Below are 13,242 nucleotides of genomic sequence, written 5' to 3' on the forward strand. Positions count from 1 at the left end.
TCCTCGAAATTTCATGCTCTATTTGCTCTTTCTTCTCAATGAATAAGAGGACTCTTAATATTTTAAGAACTGTAGCATAAAGTTGAAATAATATGCGCGTTAACGTTGATTCTTTCATATTTTTTTATATAACAAATTTTTTTAACGATAAGAAAGCACAATTAGGTTATGTTTAGGTTACGCTAAAACACATACGCGATAGAGTCAAATGGCAGGTAACATATACTACGACGAAATCAAAGAAATTGGTGCACAGACTACCTAGTGTGTTCTGATAAAATACAGAAAATCTGAAAACACGAAAGAACGAGGTTATCACTGCGACACCTGTACCAAAAACCATCACTTCGTATTGGGAATTATTTTCAATAACATCGTATTAAGAAGAAACGTTATACATTACAAATGTACTGTCACAATTGAACTATAGAAATTTACACATTTGTAGAAAATCTACAATGTACAAAACACCCATCGTACGTCAAAATATCCAAAATATCCAACGCAAAGTACCTCTTACAGTATATAGCAAGTTGTTTAAAATCTAATGAAACAAATCTCTATTTAGGTTAGGTACTTCCTCGATCCATTAAAATATGAATTTCCACAAACGTGCGCTTAATCCAACGACAATGTATTACGTGATATAATCTCTTATTGAAACAGGTACTTAGACAAAGTACATTACAGGTATCGTAGATAAAATAATCTCATTTACGGTAGATCTGTTATATTTTGTCAAAGAAATACCAAAACGAAATACAACAAGGGGGTTAGAATGAACCGAATGAAACTAACCTCTTTGGGACAGGCACCCGCCTGTGTTTCCACGAGTTGTCGTTCAGCATCATGTACGCCCGTTTCTTCTCTCCACCCTGTCGAAGTTCAATCGAGGGTACAATGCGGGGCCCTTCGACGTCGATCGGATCCTCAGATCCGAGACGGTCGAACGCGACTCATCAAGAAGCAACGAACGTCGATCGAGCTCATGTACGTTCCTCCCTTCGACCGGTTAGCCGGATCCACGCCGCGTTATCGTTCCAATCGATCACTGAAACTTCCAACGCCACCCTACGAGCCGATTCGATCGATCGTTCGCACACGCGTTCCTCGTCCTCGTTAACCGTTCATAATCGATCAACTAGACCATTCGGACATGTACTTCACTTCAAATATACCTGTACGGATCGTCGTCTTTCTAATCGTAAGTAAATTTCTTAATAATGCGTATATATAATTTTTACGTTGTGTTATAATATCAAGGATTATATTATAAGTTATATTACAATCGTATGCTAAATTCTCGATTTCTATCGTATAGATTCGACACGTGGATGAGATCGAGAATCGTTGTATCAATTATCGCGAAGAGTTTCTGTGATGAATTTGAAATTGGGACACGAGACAGCTGACTCGGTGCGAGAAGACTTTCGAGCGGTACGCACGGTAAGCTGGCTGGTCAGCACGCGACTGACGAGCACTAGGAATATTCCGCGCGAGAACACCGCTCGTCAACGAGGAGACGACACGCGATACGCTCTGCTCCGCGCCCGCTCCGTTACTCAGCCTGCTCGTAATGCGATTCTACTCCACATTCGCTGTGCCGCCGCCGCCGCCGTCGTGGCCCTCTCCACCGACCTCTTTCGCCGCGAGAAAGGCGCCACTTTCCTGGAAGATAGCCGGTGCAAAAAGGTGCTCGACCCCGAACTTGCCTTCGACCACGGAAAGATCCGGCAGCTAGACGCTATTCCCAATGATTTTTTCATTTTGTATTACAGTAGATGTAAAAGGCATTTGTACGTATCCTTATTTTCTAACGAGAAAATTTCTTCTTTCTTTTTTTTTTTTGTTTCATAGTACGTTTCATTTTAGTAGCATCGAATTTTTCTGGTCGTATGAAGATGTTACTAACTGGTATGAAATTTAATGAACTTGGACTTAATTAGTTAGTTATATAAATGCTACAGGAAATTAATACAGTGGTGTACGAATAATTTTTGTAACCACTGTATTTTATTTTATTAGGTAAATACCTAATTATGCAATGTAATATAACGTTATATTATGTTCATTTAAATATTCATATTAGTACTTCGTTTATATCATCGCAATTGAATTTTTCAATTTTACTATCAGATTATTCGTATCATTTACTAGTATTTTCACAAGTTTATAAACATCTTTATGCTATTCTATATGTCCTATACTGTTTGATGTACCATTTATATGAAGTTCAATTAAGGCAACTGATTTCTTTGTTTTCTAAGAACAAAAAAGGCAAAAGCATCCCGATCGATCTAATAATTCGACCGTAATGGGTGCGTGTAGCTTGCAATGGTTTATCTGAATTTATTAATATGCTTATTGAATGGAAATTTAATGGTTTACGTCGAAATGGCCCGTGGGAATTTTGGGGAGTTTTGTTGTTGTTTGAAAGAGGATGATATTTAGAGTTGGACGATGATAATGCGTCCGGAGGGTATTGTTTCAGAACGCTCTAAAGTTAGGTGGAATTTGACGTTCTGTTGAAACACACTTGGTAATTACAAGTAACGTTCGAAGTGAGATAGGATGCTGATTAGGTGAGTTTCGCGTTCACCAGGCTTCTGAGCAAGTATCTGAACTTTAATTGAACTTCAATTTTGATAATAGTCTGATAATTTCTAGTCAGAGTATTTAGAATTCCTAAACAGACGTGTATCTGTCCTTGTATTTGTTGTTTTATATTAAAGTTTCTCATTTATATTGCATTATTTATATCGCTAGTCAATTTGAAAATTCTAAGAAAGTTTAATTTACAAATTTTAGAAAAATTTCAATTTCAATTAAGAAAAGAACAATTAATTTCCTAAAATGTGTCGATAAGTTTAAAAAATTCTGTTATAAAGTGTTCGAGTTATGTTCGTAAAACGTAAAGTAAGGAGAAGTTTGTATTAAAGGAATTATAAATAAATCGTCAAAAAATAATCCAATTGAAACTTTCGACAACTTTAAAAGAATTTTCATTATAGCATAACTATACGTCATTAAGAAAACATTTGACACTTAAATATCAGTCTTTAAAAGTATAAAATCATATCGTCTAGCTATTAAAAAATTTATAACATCTTGCACATTTGTCTTTCTCTAGAAGCAAACCTCTTTTCATCCTTCTGGAAATATCCTTAATCAGTGTTGAATGTATCTTCTCGGAGAAAGTACACAAAATGTATATATCTATTATCATAAATCTAATATTGTTCGGAAAAAGGTATCTCGAGGTAAATAACCACGAAGTGCTGATAATACGATCGATTACAGATAAGCTATGCTTTAAAAGTGTTGTAACCATCGAAGAGTTGGCCATTCTATTGTGTTATTAGTCGTACAATCCTTTCGCACGTTAATCATTATACCAAAGAAAAAGATCTTGATTGCATAAACCAAACTTCAAAAGAAGAGAAAAGTGCTGCGTTTCGTCCTTACCAAGTCGTAAGACACTTGTATTTTAATTATCCAATTTCTCCTTTATCGAAAAATACTGAAGAAATATAATTTTAAGCAATGTGGTACAACGTTATACAATTTCGTAATTAAAGATTTTCATAGAAGCAAGAAAAAAAGAGTTACGTAAAGAACAAGTCCTGCTGTATGATACAATTTTTACGATATCGAAACTTCGTGTTTATTTATTAAATGTTCTTACTATTAGAAAGTAAAGTATCGTATATAACAATGAAAGCAAAGTTTGACTTTAAATAATTTCATAACCAAAGAACGTTGTAAAGACAAGTACAGAATTTTAATGATAATTATGTTTAATTCATAAATGTTCGTTATTCACATCATTAAAATTTAATTAAGAATTACAACAGGATATCTTATGTAGAAAGAGGGTAAAAATCTCCAACTTATCCTGTAGGAAGTAATTGAATAAAGTCAACGATAATTAATCTACAAACAGCCAATTAGTAGACAGATAGCTTAAAGAACGTTTATTAGCAAATTAAAAATGGAAAGATCTAATCGACTGTACATTGACGACACGATGGAAAATCGTGTTGACCCTTGTCAAGATGTTACATAGATATTGACGTGTCTCGTCGTAACCAAGTATGTAATCTTCTCTGATGCTGATAGTTTCATACAAATTTATAATAAAATATAATAATCAGAGAAAAATTTCGAAGCTGGGAAATTTTCTCTATTAGCCATTCTTTTTCGAACTAATTAATAAGTATTTTAACGCGACCATGCAATATCATTAAGGACTATACGGTGCATATTAAAAATGTAACGCAAATGAACTTGGGAATCTGCGAAGAGAAATATTCCAAACATACATTTTATTTAATAAATCTAGATATCGAATATAAAAGATCTGTTAAATTTTACCATAAACATAAAATGATTGTGAATATTATTTTACTAAAAGTAATTTATTTGATTATTTACATAATTGTAATTATTTTTAACAACTTTTTCATCATGTTTGTGAAATTCAGATAGCTGTATTAATTAAATGTATTTAATTTTTGTTTACAAAATGGAAATATAATTGACTTTTCTTCGAACATCTGGAATTTCTCTCCATCTCGATTGTTTTGTAATGCACGAAGTAAATAAAAATCGGAGAAAGCTACAGCCGGACGATATGACGGATACGTTACAATGATTCAATTCAGCTCGCGGAGCTTATTTTCTCTCTGCACTGAGGCGTGCAGTCTGCCGTTGCAGTGATAAAGCATAATCTCCTTGCGATTAGATAAAATTGAATTCCTCCCTTCAACCACTTTCTTTAATTTCTTTAATCTTTAGAAGTATTTTAGAGGATTAACACATTAATTGGCGTAATATTACGTATGCCAGAAGCAACCTAGTCAATTATTAATAACAGAAGAGAAAATAGGGATGGAGAAAGCAAGAATCCTTTATATTTATTCGAATTAATAATAGCAAGTGATGCAAAGCAAGATATTCCATAGAAAACTCTAAAAATTCTTGTTTTTGCCTTAACACAGATGTGCTCGTTATTCTTCTACAAAGATGATTGCGAGATAATTTTATTATATCTCATAATTTTTGCACCACTGTCCACATAACGCCATATCCTTTGAAATGATTGGACATTAATAAACGTTTAATTAATACGTTCCATTCTGCACCCAAGTAAAAAGAAAACAAGAAGAAATTATTTTAAAATACGACACAACGTTAAAAATTCAGGCATATCTGGATTAATTGCAAAAAGCTTGTGACGTTCTACTTTATTGCAAAATTTCTGTCAAATTATCGATCGTCAACGTGTTAATTTTCGCTACTTCGAATTGTAGATTATAATATAAAGTCCTTCGGAATCGTAGCAATCGATTGATTGCAAAAATATTTTCCCAATTTTCCGATATTCTCCTATTTCTTTTTCTCCTTTTCTGTTCGCGATTTTTTTAAACAAAACATTGCCATCATTTACAGAAGCTCACACGAGCAGATTACTATAGAACGAGCAGCAACAAGTAATAATTTTCGTACATCCATATCTGTCACGAACAAACGTGATTAAAATTAATTCCACCAGCGGTGATTCCACGCTACGTTAAAATCTTTAATAAGACGTTGGTCGAACCAAGAACCAAATTGATTCGCCGTGTATTTCGGCATTCTTACAAATTTCCATAGCCAGTTTTTAATCGAAAATAATTAACACTTTTTAGTTACCTAACTCACGCGAATGGCGTTTCTCGTCAGCTGTGTCGACCTCACATTCTCGGTCACGATTATTGATCTGGTCGGATTAAAAAATACCTAATAAACGACCTGTGAAATTATTGGTCGTATAAATTATGCAAATGCCATCGAATCGAATTGGTAAACGATTATATTGAACAATATTGATGTAAGTGTAATAAACGATGACTTATGAAAATATTTAAACATTTATCATAGAAAATTGCTACGGACATAAATGCACGACTTCACGGAAATGTTCAAACACTTGGCGTGGAAAATTTTTATGTCCATATTTTATGCGTTATACAAAACATTTTCAAATTTCATTAGCACTGCGATGAGACACAATTGTCATGGTTACATTGATACAATTCGAAACAAATCTGAAAATGTATAGAGAAATTGCAAGATATTTATTGCATATCGTATATCAAATAAAAAAATTAGTATTTAGTAGTAGAATATATATATAATAAATGTTCAATATGGTCCTACTGAATATTGAGGTTTATTAATATAATGGGTAACTGATTGTTTAAGTACTTTTGTCACTCTGCGAAACATATACTTATTTAACGTTTACTTATTAAACATATTTCAATATTTGGTTCAAACTTTACCAATATAGTCATAACAGCGTCGATAAAATTTCAAAATGTCTCCTATGATACACACAATATATTCATAAAAGTTATTTACAAAAGTTCTAATATTTGCATAATCCTGTATACGCGTGTTATCAACTCGTAAAACTACGAAAGATACAACTACCGTGCTGATGTTAGAAGTTACAATTTACTGCGAACATGTTTACAGCAAATATTTAATGCAACTTGAATAATTCCATATCCTCGTCCCTTTAACGATGTAGTAAAATAACGAAAAACAAAAGAACGAATGATCCTCAAAATATATTATCTCCTAGTAAAAGGCGCTTCTAGTAAATCTTCAAGTATTTCTACGAGCATACTATACATCTGGAATATGAACGTGATGTCGATTTAGATGCTTCTAAAAAGAAACTTCGCACACATTTCTAGATAACAGATCCGATTAGCAAATTAAAATTCTCTTATCGTTTTGATACGCTGACCGACACGAGAAAAGTGTATCCACCAAACTACCAACTACATTTAACAACGTCGAACGACCATCAGCATAAAACCCCTGGAAACCTGCGTAATTCTCGCGTAAATCTGTTTCTCCGACTGGTTCGAAACGTTTGCGATTCATTCATTCCGCTCTGCGATTATAAAGCGATTCTCACGAGCGTGCCGCGCAAGAAAAACGAGAAACGATCGTTGGCGGAAGATAATTCACAGACCCTTTCGGTATTCGAAGCCCTTCGGCTATGTTTCGATGCGCCGCATCCGATCTCGAGCGCGGCGTACGCACGAACTTAATTAACTCGACGCCGTCCAAACGTATCGGACATAAGCTTTTTTCTCCCTTTTACGTACAACGTACACACGCGGTATACATACAACCACCGTGAGAGAGCAACGAGGCTTACTCGAAACTTTTCGCCTACCCTTGTAACAGCGTAATAACCGCGATCCGCTGCAATCCAGTGGTTCTCACCTCCGCGACGTAGCATTTTTTTCACTTGCGGAAGTACGTCGACCCCGAGGATAGGACTCTACCGTCCCTCCTGCCTGGTCACGAACATTTCAAATTGGTCGTAGAAATACCGCCTGCCGACCAAGAATTTATTTCTAGACGGACGAGTACCTTCGAGGATGCTTGTCGAACCGAGTCAAATCACTGGATCTACGTACTTGTAGGCTTCGCTATTTTCACTATGGTTTGCTATATTTTACTTGATTTTAGTTTTACGAGAGTTTATTAGGTTTAGTTTTGGTCGTGCAACTTTTTAATTGGCTGAATATACGGCGATCTTCAATTATCTCCATATTTAAATGCGCGGTGTCGTTGAAGCGATACGTGGCTCGAGAACTGATTGGTTTAACGTTTAATTGCATAGAGAAATTAAGTCAATATGTAGATTTGCATTAGTCGAATGTATAGTTTCGTCATTTGGCAATATTTATTTTTTTTTTTTTTTTTTTGGACGCAACAGAAATATACGTGTTGGTGTATGGTCGAGGCGTTGGTACTTCTTCGATTTATATTTCCTAATATTTACATTTTATAATCATGTCTGGTTGGTATATAGTACCAGATACGAAGTATCAGCGTAAATAAGTATATGCGCAGTTTGATTATGAATGAAATATTCCATCTTTTAATTCTCTTTATATTCCTATAAGAGAAGCAGTAATTTATGCTTGCATACAATTTTTGGAACACACGATTGATAAATTTAGCCAAATCCACTTATTTGTCTACCTGTGTATTACATAATGTGTGGTCTACCTGTGCGATACTGAGAAAAAATAAACGACTCTAAATCGAAATAATTCTCATTTTCCATTGTTTTTTTGAAGCCTGTTTGTCGAACAGATCAGTTTGATCAGTTTGATCAAGTGACATCTGTATGGCTGTTAAACGCTAATTATATATTCCTATGTGAAAATTAAAAATAGCGACAGATATATTTGATGATAAAAATCGTGAAAATGTAGCCACTTAATTTTAATAATATTGCTTCATACGGTTGAGATTGGCCGAATTTTACATTTCTATTACAATTTCTCTGAGACACGAAAATAATACAAGCTATAAAGTCCAAAAGATTGATATTTACTTATATATTTATAGATTTCATTTATTAATCCTTTTAAGTGTGCTATAAAAGCACATATATGCAACATTTGTTGAAATGACTCTTGCTCATTAAATTAATTACAACATTTTTATCTGATCTATCACGAATAGTCGTAAAATTGTATAAAAACTCTATCTAGTTCACCGGATAGTACATTGTTGCAACATATTTATTGCCAATTAGATTGGCATAAAAGTTTCCAAGCAATTTCATTAAAATCATATGAAACTCGAAATATAGCGAATTCTTTGATATGTTCTGCTTCTTTCTTTGTTCGTCTTCTGTTCTTATATGTTCCTTTCGTCATTTGCTACAATTATCTAAAGCATATTATCTTAACACATCGACCATAACGAGGATTTTATAGTTTTTGCTCTGAAAACCACAAATAATGTCATGATACTTAATTTATGCTGTAACACAAATATTCTACTGTTGAATAGCACGCTTTTTATTTTACAGTGTTACATAATCATTTATACTGCGATATTTTTTAGTCAATGACGTTTAATGATTCTATAAAACGTGCATCATCAATGACCATCCGTGCAATTACCTAATTAACGCCCACCAGTGTACTTAAAATAATGACATATAATTTCTTAGTAAAATTATCCAACAGTTTATCGTATAATATCTTTGTTAAAAATATAGAATAAATTTCTCTTAAAAGTCTCGTCTAGGAAGAAGCAGAAAACAGACTGTCAATCCTATTGACTGCAAGTATTTAATCAAGTAATCGCTTGGACAGTTGTGTACTTTTGACGATGTGTGTTTCAGTTACAAGATTATGAATGAATGAATGAATTTGGAAAGCCATTATTTTATTATTTTTCTAATTTTTGAATTATGAGTCAGATTAACAAGCTTCTTCTAAATCGATATCAATTAAACTGCCAACGGTAATAAAAGCAATGATATTCAAACAGTAAGTGTACATGAGTGGTACATGTATATAACGTTAATAGATACTTTCGATATGTAATTTAAATTTATAATGTGATTCCACAAAAACACAGTAAGTGCGCCTTCTAGTAATTACTAACTCATCGTTCATTTGTCTACCCCGGATCAAATTCAAACAAATCAGCCATAAGTCAACTAAAGTATCCAAATACCTATAAAATTTGATAGTTTCTAGAATACATTAAATCAGTTAATTTTTTTATTTTCTACGTATCAATTTCATGTATAAATTATCTTCTCTTCCAAATAGAAGGCACGTAACGATATCTTCCAAACAAAGTATCACGATAATTGTTCGGATATTTGTTTATCATACATTTGGCATTTACGAGGAACACTTTTTCACATCGAAATGACTCGTTTATGAAATCACTTCACGTAACGACTACAGACAAACGTTGATAAAATAGTAGAAGATCGGAACGCGTGGTATCTTCCTGTGCACGTATTTCTTCACAAACTTTTAGCGCATCTGTATTCTAAGCGTTCCCAGGGATACTTTAAATATTTATGATCTTCACTTTCTGTTCGAACTATTTTCTTACGAAACTGGAGGCTACGGGTTCGATTACAAAGTCGTGTACTTTGAACTGTGGACAGTATTTATCGTGGAAAATTATCGTTCAAGATGCACGTTCCGTACCACTCGTTCTTCTTTTTCTTCTTTCGCTTTCGTCAAATTTTTCTATATTCTCGTAGAGAATATCGCGCGAGATGTTGTACGAAATACGACTCTACGACTTTAAGAGTTTACAGTATACACCGTAATAAATGCTCGACCGCACGTGGAATTTGAAATGGATCTTCTCGCGACATGGAAAAGAAGATAGGCCGAAATAATAAAAATATATAAATCAATTTGAAAGTATATTAATTAAAACATACCAAAAGATTACCGTTAATATAAAAGGAAGATCTTATCTATAAAGGGAAGATTCTTTGGCTTATTGATAAAAGAAGCCTGTTCTTCCTATTTTAATGCGACGTTTCAGCGTGTGGAACGTAAATCATCGTATTCGTCAACGACTCCATTTCTTTCTTTATATATATTTTTCACTCACTGTCAGCGTAATAATCGAACTACACTACTCACTATGTATGCACGAACGAGTAAAGTAAATTCTTTAAGTATTCCTGCGTGGCAACATAAAATTCGTTTTATAATGCGTTTTACTTTCTCTTGGCGAATAAGATGAAGAGTCTTTAAGGACTTGGATTCTCGTTTCAACACCGTAATTCACTTTCCTCGTTCTTTAATTATTACTCACATTTTATCAATTTACTTTTCACGTTTACTACTTCCATTTTAACCCGGTACTTTAAAACCGTTGATACATTTTCTTTTTTTTTTTTTTTTTTAATACATTTTTCAAATTCCACGTATCACATAGGTATAAAACTCTTCATAAAAATAACGTAGAATTTTGAACTCTTTGCCTCTCTCCCATATGAAACTAATCCCATGGAAGTTCCACGCGGCCAACGCCAAATTCGCAATGACAACACTGTGAAACACTACACTTTCAAAGTCATTCCCCTGTTCTCGTTAAAATTACACTCGCGTAAGAGTATAAAAATATAAAAAGGAAGGGAAGGAAATCTATTGTAAGATTCAAGCGAGCTCGTAACCCCAAACCAACGGCGATGCTGCAATCTACCTGCGTCTTTCTCCATTCAATTTAGAGAACCCAAGTAGAAAATCTGCAGAAAACAACGAAAAGCCCAACAGAAGCCATTGTTTCGAATAGATTGGGAAAATCTATAGAGTCTGGTTGCTCGAATGGATTAGAATTAATAATACACTCGGTTCGATTCAAGGAAGGTCGCGTAGCGTAGCTTCGGTCCACTCTTCTTCCTGCCCCCTGACAGTCGATACGTGACAAGATTTCGTCTCTAATAGCTACCAGTTTTAACGAAGTTCCATGAACGTTCGTTCCTCTTTTTGTCCTCTTTAACATCACCTCCCACTCGGACTGTTCAATCCTGATGCTTACATACATCGCGACGCGTGCGTGCACAGATCTATGGAACCCTCGAACACACGCAAAATCCACGGGGTATAAAAGCTTGCAAGACCTGTTTTCGCGATTGCCGTGTCCCAAGGAATCCTGTTGCGAGAGAACTACGTCCCAGGAGTAGACGAACGCTACAGTCCTTTTCGGTCTACGGTTCTAAGTACACGGTTTTTAGAATTTCCATAGCTCGCGGATCTCATTCAGGTAAGCAACTATATCGTCACGCAGCTTCTTTTTACTGTATGATGGCGAAACATTTACTTGAGAACAAATATATACTGTAATACGCGGTTTCTAGAATTCCGATAGATCGTGGATCGTAGAACTGGTAAGAAGGACAATGCACGTCGTTAGGTCCTTTCTTGCGCGATGATGCGATCACGTTTATTTGAGAATCCATCGTATTCCAGAGTATATAGACGATTGCATACGCTGTGTATTAGGTTGTCCGAAATGTTTCTTTCGTTTTATCAGGAAATAATGGATGCACAACATTTTTTCTTTTATATCATTTTGTCCAATTACGTACGATCTATTTTGTTCTGTTGAGATAAACACCGCGACATTTCACACACTTGGTTTCACGTTTGTATGAAGGTGCACTGTTATAAAAAAAAACACGTTTGCGAAGAAAAACATACTTTTCGGACAACCTAATATTTGTATTTTTTTTTTGAGGTGTAACTTTAAGTACGTGGTTCCTAGAATTTCGACAATTCCCGGATATTGTAATGTTTATTGCCAACGCGAGACATTTATTTAAAAATTTGTTATATACTGGATTATATACTAGAATAAACGGAGTTTATAAATCGAGTAGGCGATATTTATATGGTCCAGGAGTCGCACAAATCGCGAAGGTAAGAACGTATATTCTGCCGGTCCAGAAATTAGATCCACTTTGTCGATCGTAGTTGTAATAAATCTATGGCTAATTTTGTTATTATTAATTCGAAATTAGTCATTTTCTTTAGTTCAAGAGTATTTATAAGGAAAGTATCTTAGCATTTTCCAAAGATGAAACGGAAGATCAACCCGACTTTTTAAATTCTTGGATTTTATGGAACATGTGTGCAATCTCGAACTTCTGGCCGGTATCTTTGTATACACTTTGTTAAGATTACGAAGAGATTTTATTTAAAAATTTATTATACCCTGAAGACACCTGCTTACTTTTACCAATTAATTACGAGAAGGAAACATCCCAAGTCCGACGTTTTTGTACTTCTAAAGGTCAACATATTTTTTGTCGATTTCTCTTTCTTTTCGAACGAGATCGAGTTTCCCACAGAATATGTTTGTAATAGCACCCAGAGTAAGCTACGTAAAAGAATGTTGACGACAAGTTTAAAGTGATTCGAAAAATCATTTTCTTTTTACCTCAGTTTGTCGTTCTTTTCTTTTCTACTTTTGTTGCTTTCGATACTGTTACATAAGACTTTTCAAATTCTCTTCAAGACAGAACTGCGCTTCTTTTAACAAAATCTACACACGGAATAGTTCCATAATTATAGTTACTTAGAATATTAAGTGTAACAATTATTTTTATCTAAATGCAGAGAATTTACGGTAGAAATTTTAAGCGAAATCTTGAGCACAGTAATATCGACTATCGGACTGAAGCGAAGTATTTGATTAAAATGTAATTAATTGGTGCGATTCACGCTTAGTTACAAATGGTAGTCTTTTACAAAAACGAATTTTAAAAGTCACTATTATGATTACATAAACGCACAGACTTTATAGCAAAGTGGAATTTCGGATAAAATTTTAAATATTACAATAATTACGATGGCAATAATGAGATTTCGCAAAACGCTATTATAC

At 34.2% G+C, this 13,242-nt stretch overlaps 2 protein-coding genes across 7 annotated transcripts in view; one reads left to right on the forward strand and one right to left on the reverse strand.

Annotated features, from left to right (window-relative positions):
• The window catches only part of LOC122568930 (heparan sulfate 2-O-sulfotransferase pipe), a 122,073-nt gene that overhangs the window by 94,093 nt on the left and 14,738 nt on the right, over positions 1-13,242 (reverse strand). Inside the window, exon 1 of one of the 5 annotated variants that reach the window (XM_043729244.1) lies at positions 799-5,797. The exons of 3 other annotated variants lie outside the window; for them this stretch is intronic. In XM_043729244.1, the coding sequence (XP_043585179.1) occupies positions 799-851 (53 nt within the window). In that variant the 5' untranslated portion in view covers positions 852-5,797. Of the gene's footprint in view, positions 1-798; positions 5,798-13,242 lie in introns of those variants that run through there. One more of the 5 variants, XM_043729242.1, reaches the window with a different exon arrangement.
• LOC122568928 (leucine-rich repeat-containing protein 15-like) overlaps positions 1-13,242 on the forward strand; it is a 29,764-nt gene that overhangs the window by 12,025 nt on the left and 4,497 nt on the right. Inside the window, exon 1 of one of the 2 annotated variants that reach the window (XM_043729239.1) lies at positions 11,601-11,619. The exons of the other annotated variant lie outside the window; for it this stretch is intronic. The gene's annotated coding sequence lies outside the window, so the exon portion shown is untranslated. Of the gene's footprint in view, positions 1-11,600; positions 11,620-13,242 lie in introns of those variants that run through there. 2 annotated transcript variants of the gene reach the window in all.

Source organism: Bombus pyrosoma, linkage group LG7 (assembly GCF_014825855.1).
Source record: "Bombus pyrosoma isolate SC7728 linkage group LG7, ASM1482585v1, whole genome shotgun sequence".
Classification (NCBI taxonomy): domain Eukaryota; kingdom Metazoa; phylum Arthropoda; class Insecta; order Hymenoptera; family Apidae; genus Bombus; species Bombus pyrosoma.